The 14,620-nt window shown below is 40.8% G+C and overlaps 1 protein-coding gene across 7 annotated transcripts in view; it reads right to left on the bottom strand.

The window, feature by feature from the left end:
- tln2b (talin 2b) overlaps positions 1-14,620 on the bottom strand; it is an 86,169-nt gene that overhangs the window by 33,348 nt on the left and 38,201 nt on the right. For all 7 annotated transcript variants that reach the window (XM_031283162.2, XM_031283164.2, XM_031283165.2 and 4 more), the window contains exons 7-20: positions 12,270-12,397; positions 11,896-11,959; positions 11,641-11,745; positions 9,597-9,752; positions 8,869-8,970; positions 8,677-8,753; positions 5,914-6,097; positions 5,285-5,398; positions 4,748-4,856; positions 3,920-4,128; positions 3,591-3,689; positions 2,804-2,971; positions 2,157-2,451; positions 703-869 (exon numbers count right to left, since the gene is read on the bottom strand). In XM_031283162.2, the coding sequence (XP_031139022.1) occupies positions 703-869; positions 2,157-2,451; positions 2,804-2,971; positions 3,591-3,689; positions 3,920-4,128; positions 4,748-4,856; positions 5,285-5,398; positions 5,914-6,097; positions 8,677-8,753; positions 8,869-8,970; positions 9,597-9,752; positions 11,641-11,745; positions 11,896-11,959; positions 12,270-12,397 (1,977 nt within the window). The remainder of the gene's footprint in view (positions 1-702; positions 870-2,156; positions 2,452-2,803; positions 2,972-3,590; positions 3,690-3,919; positions 4,129-4,747; positions 4,857-5,284; positions 5,399-5,913; positions 6,098-8,676; positions 8,754-8,868; positions 8,971-9,596; positions 9,753-11,640; positions 11,746-11,895; positions 11,960-12,269; positions 12,398-14,620) is intronic.

Genomic DNA, 14,620 nt, shown 5'->3' with positions numbered 1-14,620 from the left:
ACAGTTACATGTAGTATATAACTATATATATCAGACCTCAGCAATTAGTTTATCAACTCTGGTTACACACATTGTGCAATAGATGCAAATTGGCATTTAGCTCTGTCTACTCTCTGGCAGTTTCCAAGGAAACCGTCAGTGCCTGATTCCCACTTCCTCTTTGATAATGGCAGTGATGTGGTGATTAATGTGTCACAGATCAAAAACATCTCATTTACCATAGGCAGCATTTCACTCGCCTGGGTATTTCACAGTCATAGTATCCTGCTCGACAGTGCCAGGGGCTTATTAAGAGCCACTGATGCTGCACCCTTTTATTTTGGATGTGCAATGATGCTGGTAGCTGAGCATAAAGTAATGTCAAAATGTGTATTCTATCAAACAAAAGCAATTTAGTTCAGTTCACCTTTTCACACATTCAGAATGACATTAGACATGAAAAAGCACCATGACAGTGCTAATAGAAAACGAGAAAAACTGAATAAAATGCACAATATCAACAGTTGTGGATCAAACTGATAGTTTACAATGGGGTGAAACTAATTACTAACTCTTCTATATTAATTTGGAATAAAGTACTAATTAAACTATAGTGCAGAAAACGTAATGTAATAATGACAGAAAGCAATTAAATTTGGTTATTAAGTTGAGGCAAATCATCAATCATATATATTGCATTACATTGTGAGAGTACACTCTTACCTTAGCAGCCTCCACCATCCGAGCTGTGGCATCAGCCAGGAGTTTGGCTGCAGCCAGCAGTTTCTTGGAGTTGTCAACATCAACTTCTGCCTCTGCATCAGATCTCATGGCATTGACCAAGTCAGAGGTGGCCTGAGCTAACACCCTGGCCTGACGCACCATCTCACCTGTTCACATATACAGACAGTAAGTAAAAGGTAGATGCCCCACACAACCAGGATAGCAAAGCTGATTTGGAGTCTGTCCTTTGTCCATTTGTTTTTGTTTTTTAATGAGGTCTGTTTGTTGTGCAGATTGTTGTAGATTTGTATCCATTTCGACAGCCAGAACGTTTTGAAAATGACCTTTACGTTTCAGAGTTGTCATCATCCATTTAGTCATAATATTTTCTGGATATTTAGTTGAGACTGTAGAGATAAAATAACCAATGGAAATATCTATTTTTGACGGGACCATTTAATTGGGTGACAATCATGTAATGATGCAAAAATCCTGTACACCTAATCCAACCAGAGATATTAAAGGGACAAATATGAATTATTCTAATGTGAATTATTAATTAATATAAGACTATATATATATATATATATATATATATATATATATATATATATATATATATATATATATACTCCCTCTTGTGTGCATCACTGAGACATTTCTATAAGTGTCCTAGTGTTGCTTAGTCCCATCGTTTTCACCTTCATGAACTTTTATAGCTGAAGGTTTCTAGTGAGTCATCCTCTCTCTTACAAATCAAAGTCTTTGGAATATATGTAACATCTCTCCACACACCTATAAAAAGCTGTGTTTCCCATACACCCACCTCCAGCTCAAAATAACCCACCCAGAGAAGTCTGTGAAGACATCTATGTGCTTTACAACCTACATTCAATGGCCTTGGGAATCAATCAATACACTATCTGTAGAATGGACTCTATTCACTGAATACTGATCTATTGCTATTCTATTTTCTCTTTTTTGTTGATTTATAGAAGGTAAAAAGTTTGTCCTTCCAAAAATGCACAGTCATGTGTTTCTTTTTAAGTTTCAAAGCCTCCCTGATGCTGATTAAGACCAGATTGAGAGCTCTGTAGTGGTTTTAGATTACATGTTTCCTACGATCCCTTGAGAATTGGCTAGTTTGGAAAATTCTTCAGCCTCATGGCTCGACCCATAACAAATAGCCTGAGCGTTGACAATGTTTTCACAGGATTTTTTAGATCACTTAACATGGACACAATATGGAAAATATTTTAAGGCCCTCTTATGTGCTCAAAACACATGAGAACAAGTCAAGTAAAAGCAGGTTTTCATTAGAGATCACCTGTTAATTTTTTACTGTTGTGAGTAAACAGAAACTGAAGAGACACCATACAACTTTAATTGAAAGCCTTTATAACTGGACTTCACCCACACCGTTCTCTAGCCTTGAGTACTTATTTTGTACTCACCAGCATCACCCATAGAAGTGAAAATGTTTTCTGTCACGTTCATGATTGTGTCTGTGGCCTGGTCGTAACGCCCGATGGGCTCTCCGCAGCTGGCGTAGTGGCGGACATGCTGCAGCAGGTCGCTGAGGGCCTGGCTCACCACACCTGCTGCTGCCCCGACTTGCTTCAGCAGCTCGCTGTCGTCGCTAGCTGAGCGGCAAGCCTTGACGCAGGTTTCCACGGAGCGGTCCACCAGCTTCCCGGCCTCGACAAGCTGCTCCTGACACACTGGGGAGCTGATGGTTGGGCTCACTACCTGCAACACAAACAGTCATTATCAGAAATTACAAGAGTTGAAGACTGTTAGGATATTAGACTGACTATATCACAGTAATTCCTGTTTCATCAAACCAAGTACAAGAATGCAGGACTTTAAAATGAAACATTAAATTGTTATTTATTAGTTTCTGATACAAGAGTTACTTATTTTGTACAAGATATGAGACAAAGACCTGTTTTTTAATTTAAAAAAGTTCAATATTGCACATCTCCATAGTGTAACAAAGCTGCAATGGTGAGTGTCTTACATCCTATTTGGATGATTTCCTGCCTGTTAGTAGGTCCTTTACCTACTTGGCTATTGAGATGAACAAGTTTTAGATCAGTACCTTGGTGCAGGCTACCAGCTGTGAGGTGGACAGGGCACACTGAGTGGCAGCTGCGATCACCCGGTTCTGCAATATGGTGTCTTCAGCCACCTGGGCCACGTTCTTGGCCTTCAGGACTAACATAGCAGCTGCATTGGCCACTGCTTTGGCCAGATTCATCAGGGTGTCCTGCAACATATTAATCAATGTCCTTCACTAAAACAGCACAGCTGCGCACATGTGAGTGAAGGGAGAAGGAGAGTAAATGTTTTTAACTCATTTTGTCCAGTTGACATAGTGTGAATACTGGACATCTAATGCACAAAGAATAACAGCAGTACAATTACCGTAGAGGCAGATAGTGATTATGAATTTTAGGAGGTGGAAAACAAATAATATGTTATATATTAAAACAATTTGATCAAAAACTACATTGATCTTCGTGTGGTAGAAGAGTATTGGTTCAGCAGTGTGATCAAAGCCATGAGAAGACACATAGGAACTAAAAGATGTGTGTGGCAGGTAAATGAATTTCAATGTAAAAAAATAAATGAGACAGCTACAGTGAATGCTACAACATAACCTTGTGTAACTGGATGTCTGAGACACTATATGTCGTGTTACTACTAAAAGCTCTCCTTCTGACACTTTGTTACATATTCCCCATAAAGTGATAGTCTAATAATAAAGCCTGATGTGACTACTTGAGTATGTATTGGTATTTTTTTTAAATGGGGCCTGAGAGCATGTGTGTGTCTTCCTGTTTGGCCAGCAGTGTCATAGGAACAGTGAGTGGGTAGCGTCCAACCTGGAACTTCTCATCGGTCTCGCCCTCCCCCATGTGACGGAGCATGTCCCCGCTGGCTTGTCCGATGCTTCCTGCTGCAGTCAGCACCGTCTGTCTGGGCTGTACGAGAATGACATCACCACATTCATTACTCTGGCCTGGCCTGTTCTCACACATGCCTACATGAATTATGTAAAACAGGCTTCTGGATCAAAACTCATCCCAGAATATCTTCATCTTCACTGGGACACTGATAAAAATCTAAATATGCAGTTCAACACAGTATGTGGCTTTGTGACTACAGTGGAGGATGCAGTCCAAGTCAGTACAATAATCAGTGGGCGTCTCACCTCAGCGGCTGCTGGCTCAACAGATCTGAGCAGATCTGACACAGCTCCTGCCAGCATCCTGGCAGCGCCCATGAGCTTGTGTCCACTGCCCACCTCATCGTCCATTAATGCCGCAAGCAGCTTGACACCCTTGGACATTTCCGTGAGGTTGGAGGAGATGGTGGTGATGGCGCAGCCCACTGCTGTGTAGTCGGTTTCTGTGGGCTCACCTGTGAAGGATGGACCGCCATCATTACAAACTACACCTCTGCTGTGCATCTTAATTTGTTGTGCTGCTGTCACATTGATTTAGCTAATCCACGGGGCAGCTTGTGTGTCATACGCTGTAAAACACACATCAGTATCGTAATTAGAGCATATTTGAGATGGTTCCACGGAAATGAGCACATTGATGAAATGGCAATGAAGAAGAACACTTTGTATTAGCTAGTGGAGGGAGTATAATAGCAACCAAACAGATGGTGAGGTAAAATTAAAACCCTACAAAACACTGGCAGGAACTTGATTGGCGTTGCGCCAAGCAACAAGGGGAGCAGCGAGAGACACTGTTAGTTGAGCTTCAACAAGTTCAAGATTTATTTATCAGCAGAAATATCTATCAGGGAAAAAATTGGAAATGCACTTTTGTTAAAAAGATCATCATCAGTGAGGGCCTAACACTGACTTAGAAAAACATTTTTATTGATTCACACCTTGGGGTTACAATAATGTTAAGATAAACAATATTAATAACAGGGCAATTTCCTTTAGAGCTTTGTCCAGCGCAGCCTTCTCAGGTGTAGAAATAGATGAATACTGAAGCTGTTTAGTATTCTCCTGGGCACTCACCTGCAGTGAGATTAACCACAGATGCTGTTCCAGCGGTGATGGCATCAACCTGAGAGTGGATTTCATGTTTGGATTCATCTACTTTGTTCTGAACCCAAACCCTGGATGCCTTTAGGTGGAGGAGGAAAAGGAGAGCTATTGGCTTTCATCACAGTGGGTGATTTTCAGCTCATATAAACTTTCTCGTGCAGGATTTAAGGATTAGGGCTGTACAACACCTACGGCTTTGGAAGCACCCAAGCATTAAATGCAGCCTCCATATTTACAGTCAGTTCTGTATCCTAATTGTATTTGAGAAATATGATGGACTTTGATGTGATTTAACTGTTTAATTCTATCTAATCTGACGTTGCATTGCATGAGGCTGCTTACTTGAGGCTGCAATATCAGAGAGCACTCATTCATGAATGTTAAAAAAAAGTGGAGCTCAAGGAGCTGCTGTGAAGGATTGGATGTGGAGGAGTAGTGTATCTATCCATGCTGCATCTATTCTAAAATATTTCTCAAAACTGTGTAGTAAATGGGAAGGAGACTTACCAAGTCATGGCCCAGTGGAGGCAGATTATCTACATATCCCAGGTCAGCCTGAGCCTGCTGCACAGCCTGCATACTGCTGTTGATGGTCCCCATCAGGGCCTGCTGGGCTAGACTCTGACAACAACAAACAGAGACACACAGAGTGCAAATGACAAAAGCAATCTAAATACACAATGTGTATTGTATGTGGGTGCAAAACTGTCTTGCAATCTAATGTCTATAAACCGCAGGAGACAGATGGGCTTTTAGTGTGAATATGAGGAACTTTTCATTCCCTATCTCACTCACAGCCCTCTTCATATCATTCATTGTGGTTCATTGTTGACAGCAGGGACCACAAGCTATATTTCAAATGCTGCAGATGAGACTTACATGATGTTACATGATGTACTTTGACACTGTGTGTTCTGATATTTTTTTTTTTAAAACAGTTGAAAACCGAGCACAGCGGCGGTGCTACATAATTTTCTCATTCCCTCGGTTTATTTTTTTTTTTCCGCTCACACACAGTATTTTAATTACACAGACTGGCCCAAGGTTAGCTGCTACCAATTAATGTAAAAATGTAGTGAATAGGACATTTGTCCAGGACACCATGTTTGCTTGCAAGTGGCAATGCTCTTACTCACCAGTGGGGGCATGTGTCCTCTGTGCATCTGCCCTGTGGTGATTTGCTGCTGGGCAGAGGGCATAGTACCCACATTAAAGGTGTCAGGGCCGGCAATAGACCCAGACCGAATTATACCTGGAAGTGCTACTGAGCCATGCTCCACACGACCCACTCGATTGAACTGCTGCTGCAAAATTGTGGACCTTGTACAGAAGAAAAAGAGATAGAGTTGTTAAAAGCATGTGTGTAGTGAAAAGATCAGTAACATACAGTGAGGTAAAATACTGTGTTTTGTTTGTCTTTACATTACATTGTGCTCTGCAAACTGACTTACTAAGTTGTTCTAGAGTGGACTATTTTCCTTTGTGTTACTTGTGAGTGTATCTTTAAATTCAGATAATTGTACCAGAAGATAACGCAACTGCTTCTAATTTAGATGATGGAAATTACAAAATTATAATTAAAACAATTATCACGCTAACAACTGTTCCCACGGTGAGTAGGCATTGTCAGAAAAAATATTGTACGGGAAAAAATGTCTGTTTTCCTGCCCAGCTCAACAGACGCTTCTGACTCTATTGGTTAATTATGGCTTGTTTGGAGAGGCAGCAATTATGTTTTTGTACTGAGAACCACAACATGAGTCAATTGGCCCATAAGCAGCAGGAATATGTCAGAGAGTGGTTTCACCCAGTGGCAGTTCTACATTGAATTACACCCTGGGCGAGACCCCCTTCGAGTGATTAAACAATATAGACTATCACCAGCCTTAACCTTTAATCGATTAGTAGTTTTTTTAAAGACAGAAAATACAGATTACTTTGTTGCTGCATTATGATACCACAATCACTATATTTGACTACAATATCCCTAAAAGCATATTTTGAGTGTATTTATATCAATATGGGAGTAATACTTAGGTGTCCACTTGTATATCAATTATGTGAAAATTTGTGCTGTCAGTTAAACGCGTTATTAACGGCGTTAGCGCAAATCCATTTTAATGGCGTAAATTTTTTATCGCGAGATTAACGTTCTTTTTGGCCTAGCAAACTTTGTAGTTTTTTTCACATGCCGTTGCAACAACTAGTAACGTAAGAAAAACTACAACACCACACCGGATCTAGCTAGACCGGAAACAAAACAACAGCCATGCCGCACACACTTGTTTGGGCTTGCGAGCCGGCCAAAGAGTAGTAGGCTAACATTACGTTTTCAGTGGATGGCAAGCGCGAGATGCCGAAATGGATGCCAATAAGATTCTGAATGGAAAGTTTACTTTTAAAAAGTAGCCAAATGGTTCCATTGACAAGACCAAAGTGATCTGTGTGTTTTGTCGTTGTGAACTGAGCTATCATCGCAGCACGTCTAGTCTGAAATACCACTTGATGGCCAAGCACACAGCTGATGCGAATTCTCCGCCCCCTCATCAAAGCCAGGCGACAAAAACACAAAGCAAGCCAATCCACTTTTCCATCTTGATAAGAGCATTAAAATGAGAAAAAATAATGGGACAAAAAGAAATCAAGGGACATTTAGAATAGATAAAAATGTGCGATTAATTGCGACTAATTGCGAGTTAACTATGACATTAATGTGATTAATCGCGATTAAATATTTTAATCGTTTGACAGCACTAGTGAAAATGTACTCCAGCACATACAGTAATGCTATGCGACGTCCCAAACTGGAAACATCTGAGAGTAACCTTTTTTATGGAAAATGTGAATATTTCAATGGATTTAAGACTTAGCCTATAATGAACTGTGTGGAGCTAATTATCTGCTTTGGTAGGACAGGTGCTCACACTGACACACACACAGACACACACACTGGAGCAAAGACCACTATAGGAGCCGTTAGCACGGATACAACTGTCCACCGGCCTGGGATTGCACCATCTCTTTATCACTATTAAATCACTGTTCTTTATTATCAACGTTTCATTCCTTTGAAGACATTTGGCAGACTAATTACAGGCATTGTCTTTTTTTTACCAAGTTGGATTGCTTTCGTGAACTTCTTCTGTTTCAGCCCCTCCTCCCCTTTCCCCTTCTCACACAGCTTTTGTGCACGGCACCTTCTCCACACAGTGAAATGATAGATAATAGAAAACTGCTTTGCGGCGCAGAGGAAGTGCTCGTGCCGCCCCCCATGTGTCATGAAAAAATGCCACCCCGGGCAGCTGCCCGCTTTGCCTGTGCCAAAAAACGCTACTGGTTTCACCAAGAGCCATGTGGATTTCCAGTAACAACAAATTCTCAAGCTCTGTGTGATAGAGCCCTAGTCCATTAGCATTACCTTCATTTCCATCAGTTACAAAGCTACATATGAAAATCAGGAGAGATGGCAACCAACTGGGAGATAAAAATTACTGAATAAAACAGCTTTCAACAAGATGATAACTTAATCTCTGTGATATCTTAACTTCCGAATGACTCAGCTTTCTTTGGGGAAATAAGATGAACATTTTGTGTCTTCACTTTGAGGCAGGTTTTGTGTTTAGGTTTGCACAAGGAAAATTCCTACAAGGAAGCAATTTAGCAAATTGTATTCGCCAATATCGAGAATAGCGTTAGTGTTATTTTGAAATTCCAAGTGCTGTTTTTGTGTTTAATTCTAACATTACCTCTCTTGGGGTAGTGTGCTATGCTGGCAGAAATGTAATTACATGCACAATTAAACAGTGAGGTTTGGATTCATGAAGAGTAACTAGACTGTGTTTGCTGAATCAGAATGGTCAACATTCTCCTGCAGTAGATAATACATGAGCACTACTCACTTCTTAGGGGACACTGATTCCTCCAGCATGGTGGATTCCTCATCTCCCTCAAGGCCAAAACGATCCTTACTCTGCTTCTGTAGTAAGAACGCAACAGACATCACAGTCAACAACGTGGGCTGACTGAGGATTCCTGAATTATATGTATTTTTTATTCATTGAAGTTTTTGCATTCAATTTTGAATTACTTGCCTTCTTAAGAATGATGTCAATGTATCCAGCAATAAGTTGGGATATCTGCTCTCCCTCTGTAGTCTGAACAGAGTAATAACTCTCCTGGTACTCTCCGAAATCCTTTGTAATGCATTGAAGACAGCAGAGATTCAGGACAGTATTTCAACATCTATCTGGCATTGCATAAACATTCTATACCAAATGAGCTTCTATTGCGCATTTTTTTTCAAAGAGCTTATTAAAAAAATGAGATAGTGAATCCCAAAACTGCTCACTTCAAAGCATTCTACAGAAACGCAAGGGTGAATATTTTTAGGTTAAATCAATGCTGTCAAATATACCTTTTTTATTTGCATAATCCATTAATCTTTTAATGGAGTGCTCCTTTACAATATGGGAGGAAAACAGACAGTACTGTTGCCAAGCAGCTGGTTTTCAGAAAAATAATATGTCTAAATTCTGCACATTCTTCCCTGGGCATGTATTGTTAATTTAGATGAAATAGCAGGCTAGCATGCTGAAAACATTCAATATTGGAGTCTGAGGTCTCAACAATTTTTAGGATGCTGTTTGTAATGGGAAATGAAAACTCGGGGGAAAGATTGAATATGTGATGCAGAACAGTGTAAATCACACTGTTGACAGAATAACTGATATACAGTAGGTGCATAGGATTACAGTAGGAGTGTACAACATCTGACTGTGTAAGTAATGCTGAAGACTTGATGCAGAGAGTCACACAGTACCAGGGTGAAGCTCTTGGGGGAGGCAGCCCATCTCTTGACAGTTGTCAGAGGCCACTCCTGCACCACCTCCTTCGTCTTCTCTTCCACCCGCATCACTGACTCTTTGGTTATCCCCAGCAGCCGCGGGACCAGCTTATTTTTACCCTTCATCTTTTCCTGTCAGATAGGAAAACAGACAACATTTACGTCGATGCTAAACACCTACACAGATGATTCATTCAAGGTGCGAACGCAAAAACGTTTGCCATTCTGCTGGTGCTGCTGTAATACACATGCTGTGTCCATGGCTTAAAGCCCCGAATGGAGGAGAAGGGCAGCTGTGAACTGACCCAGCATAGTTCAGCCTTGTTTAACTGCTGCTTTATTGAGCAGGGTCTCCACAGGGTTTAGGCACTGTTAGCACACCAGCATGGTGCTTCCACTAGCTCTCTGCCTGAGAAGCTCTGGTGTCCTCCACTCTCTGCCCACTGAAAATCTATTACAGCTCACTTCAGAGACTGAGCCTACACTTGGCTCCCCTCCAGGGGTGCATAGGACGACACAAAAATTAGCGGTTTGTAGAGTCGAGGGCGTTCAAAATACGTACCTTTTATGTCTCCGGGCTATTGCTTTTTTTTTTTTTTATCACTGAGAGCTCTGAGAATCGCACAAAGGCCAATAAGTAGAGCGGCTTCTAGGTTCAAGGCTCTTAAACACAAGGACAGATAACATTATCACAGTGTTCATGATATCTTTGTACAAAGGGTTATTAAAAACTTCCATTGTAGGCTACGTTACTTGAACGTCAGAATAATCAAAGCCTATCTACAAGCAGGAAGTTTGATTTTCTAATCTGAAGTGGGTAGCTGAGGTATGATATTATTTTAAATGGTTTGACCCTGATTATTGTTGGGGAAAATCTGCTTGTGCAAGAAATCACAATAGAAGGGGAGGCTTTATACAGTATTGTACACACCTGCATGCATGGCTACAGCAAACACACAGGCTCATTTTACTTCCCCTGTACAGAAATTCTTTATCTGTGAAGTTCACAGAAATAGAGGGCTTGCCAACCTAGAACCTGCAGTGATTAAAGACTGACAGATGAGAAATGGAAGGTTATAATAAACTCTCAGATGTGCCTCAACAAAGCCAGGTCTGTGCTTTGGCCACTGCTAGCATCAAGAACAAGAGTGCAGCTGGAGTGAATTATTTAAAAGAGTCTTGAAATCTCCATCGCTACATCTCCTCATCGAACGCAGACAGTGCCTCGTACATGTTGATGCACACGCACTCTTCCATTCACACACTCGCGCACAAAGATAATCTGAACCCTGCAGTCTGCTTTAACTCCAGGGCCAAACATTCCATTTATCGTCCATTAAGACCCCAGCAGACAACTGCACGCTTCCTCTTTTCCCCTCTTCGCAACTAGTTCGCAACCAAATGGGCTGCTGTCAGAGAGCTTTTATAATACCTGCTGGTGCGACTTCATCCCATTCGCATGCTGCACTTCCATTCCACTTTTGTGTTCGCCAAACCAGAACAGAACAGAATTGCTATTGTCACAAGTATTTTATAGCACTGAGTGCGCTACTGAACTGCAAACGCACAAGCTTCCACACCGGAGCTTCTGATTTGTTGTGAAAATTTTGTGGTATTCAACAAGCTTTCATACCTGTTTGACAGCACAGTGCATTTCAGAGAAGCTTTCTAATCACAGCTGCCACTCATTAGCACAGAAGCATTATGTGCCTGTTTTCTATAACCAGATGTATCATTAAATTGACATTGCTCAGTAATTACTAAAGGGAAATCCTGGTTTTGTTTTCATATCTGTGGCCCTTGATTGTTTCAGTTATGTTAACATTGTTCTGTAAGTACTGTAAGTTAACTGCTGAGATCTGCAAATCTGTTTTAGAAATGATGATAGGAGAATAAGATGCAAGTTGTAATTATCCTTTATTGGTATATTTTTTTGTGGGAATGTGAGCATATTGTCTGTTGTGCTTACAAATCCAATTACCTCTTAACTGTGATACAGTAGCATGTTTTTAGATCTTACCTTCACCAGGAAGAAGGACACTCCATATGTCAGCAGGGACCTGGCGAGCTTCACATACTTCACTTTTGCCTCAATCTCCGTCATCTCCCCACAGTCTTTATGGTCCTGAACAAACAATAGAAGTTACATCTCCACCTCCTTGATTGACTGATCATTACATATATGTTACGTCATGTGATCTACATGTTTTGTATTTTGGCAATTTATGCCTCAACAGAGTAACATGTAACATTTCCAGCACTGTAAAGTACATACTTGGAATATTTTCTTCTCGGACCCTCTCTGCTTGATGTACTCTTTAGGTAGGAACTCCTTCAGGCTACGGAGATAAATGGCATTTTTACATGGTTACTCTTTTGAGCTACAGGCATTTCCTTTTCTATTAACATACCTCTACATATGAGGTCATTCTTGCCCTACTTCCTTCATATCAGAAAACAGTTGTAACAGCTGACATCACCCCTGAGCTTTCCATTGGAGGAAATCCTTGAAGCAACCGCCTGTACTAAAGCAGGAGATAACCACTGTGAATGCACAGCAGTGAAATGAACATATAAAAGTACAACACGCCATAACCAAGTTATTGTGAATGTTGGTGTTAATGCATCTTCATAATATGGATAGCTTACTCCAAGAATCCAGGTTTGTGTTTGTGCTCCACGTGGGGTCCAAACTGGATCTGAGCCTGGATGCCTGCGAACTCACAGGCTTTATCAAAGGAGACAGGGTGGGATCCATTCAATATATCATCCCTAGCCTAAAGGAGACATGATGAGGGGGGGGGGGGACAGGACAGAACGACAAAGGCATGAGAATTATCCAAAATTCACCCAACAGAGCTCCATAATGAGCACTGTATTGTGTGCTCTAAATGCACTGGCTTCAGAGAGGATGTTTTCTAAGTGAATGACTAAGTGTATTTCTAGAGCAGGGACATCATCACTGAGACTCATCCACACAGTAATAAGATTTATTTGTGACAATAGAAGCCATTCTACTGGCTTTCAAATGTAACAGCTCCTACAGTTTGTCATCACAGCACATTACACATTATAGAAATGCTTCAGTATTTTACAATATCCCATCTGCATTATAGAATGGCCCTCAATATGTTGCTAAGAAATTTAATGACTGGATTTTTTTTTTCACCGAGCAAAAAAAGAAAAAAAGAAGGCTTGTGCCTGTTTGGTGCTGTTGGGACATCACTTATGTTTCACTGCTTTTTCAGCCAGGCTGTCTACATTATCCTCACCATTTAGGTAGATGGAAAGGGAGGAGCCTTCGGTGACATCTTTCAAATGGTTGTCAGTGTGGGCTGTTTTCTCCAGGGGGCAGTCAGCTCTCCCTCTTTCTCTGTGTATTCTCTCACTACCTCTTTCTAGTTCACTGCTGCAAAATTAATGGCTCTAAAAGCCGAGAGGCCTCGCTGCCAGTGAGAAAGGCTCCATCAGTGCTTTTTAGCATTAGCATATCAGTGCACAGCGTGGACTTGACTCATTCTTACGTCCCATTACATCAATGAAAAACTAAGCAGCAGCTTACCGTTGTAATGAGGACAACAATCTCCCTCCACTCACATTCAAGTCATTTCCCCAGCCCAGTGCAATTCACAGTGGAGTACATAAGCTCTTACTGAACACAAGAAGACACTCTAAATTTAGCCCTCACACATGCCATTCACTCTGGTACACGTTCACTAGACAGTTTTCATTGTGAAGTATGATGCTAGCAATAACGGGATTTACTAGATGTTAAATTCTACATTTTTGAATAAGTATTGCTTGGTTTAAGATTGATTGGTTAAAGTGCCCCAGTTATTTAGAAAAAAAAGCTTTAGGTTGCAAGAGCAGTGTGGGTTTTCATTAACTTTACAATTTGTTCCACAGATACGTAGAGTATAGCACAGCTACTGTAGATACCAATGTGTTACATGCACAAGTATGTTATTATTATGTTTTTGGAGTATCCTGGTTATGCGTTTGCATATGCAAATATGGTTTCAGAAACCAGGTCATGCCTTTCCTGGTTTTGAGAAACTCAAGCTGCAGCACTGATAGAAAGTAGTATACTGTTGGATGTAAACACTTCATACAGGTTTCACAGTTAGGTCCTCAACCCCAGTTCCCATTTGCCAGTGAAACAAATAATATATATGATGATCTAAACCCTAAAATGAAAGGGAAAGTTTAACAACAGTAATGCAAAAGATACATTTTATCGGTTGTTGCTCTCATTTTCCATTCCTGGGGATAAGAGTGGTAAATGCAAGGCAGCCAGAAACTAAAGTGGGTTCATCCAAAATTGCTGCGTCAGTTAGTCCAGAATTGACAGTACTTTGACACACAGATGATCAGCAAATACTAGTCTATTTAGGATTATGTATACAAGGAGGTAAATAACCAGTCTGTTTATGTTCCATAGGTTATGAGAGATGGTACTGGTACTGTAGGAGTGTATTGGCAGAGTAAAGTGAGTGTCAGGTTATAATGCACCTGCATAAACATGATTGGAAGGTCAGGTGATAACCACACTGCTTTAAATTAACCAGCAATTGACATCAGCAGTTTCATTCATGCTTCACAATCAGCTAATGCAAGCAGGACACATATGGAGCATAGCTGAACTGACGCTATCCTATGCTATATTTGAACATTGAATTAATCATTGGCTGGGTTGTTTCATATCAATAAGCAAACATCTGATTAAGCAGCCAACTAACAGGTACATATTTCTATTTGGTCAAATGAGCTGGGTTATTCTACCATGATTGTCAACAAGACAAGTGAGGACAGACCCTGAATTTTCAGGCGCTGGTTCTAGGCCATTTTAATAGAGCTGCATGAGTGGAAGTGAAGCACAAGACATCAGAAGCTGTGACACATACAGCCTGAAGCTACAAAACCGAGGTCAACCAGTTCACCATCACCCAGCAGAGCGTGCACTGTATAATGCAGCCTTAAAAATAAATGCTGACATAGGG

This window comes from Sander lucioperca, chromosome 7 (assembly GCF_008315115.2).
Source record: "Sander lucioperca isolate FBNREF2018 chromosome 7, SLUC_FBN_1.2, whole genome shotgun sequence".
Taxonomy (NCBI): Eukaryota; Metazoa; Chordata; class Actinopteri; order Perciformes; family Percidae; genus Sander; species Sander lucioperca.
Note: the sequence above shows the minus strand (reverse complement) of the source record. Positions and strands in the feature narration are given on the sequence as shown.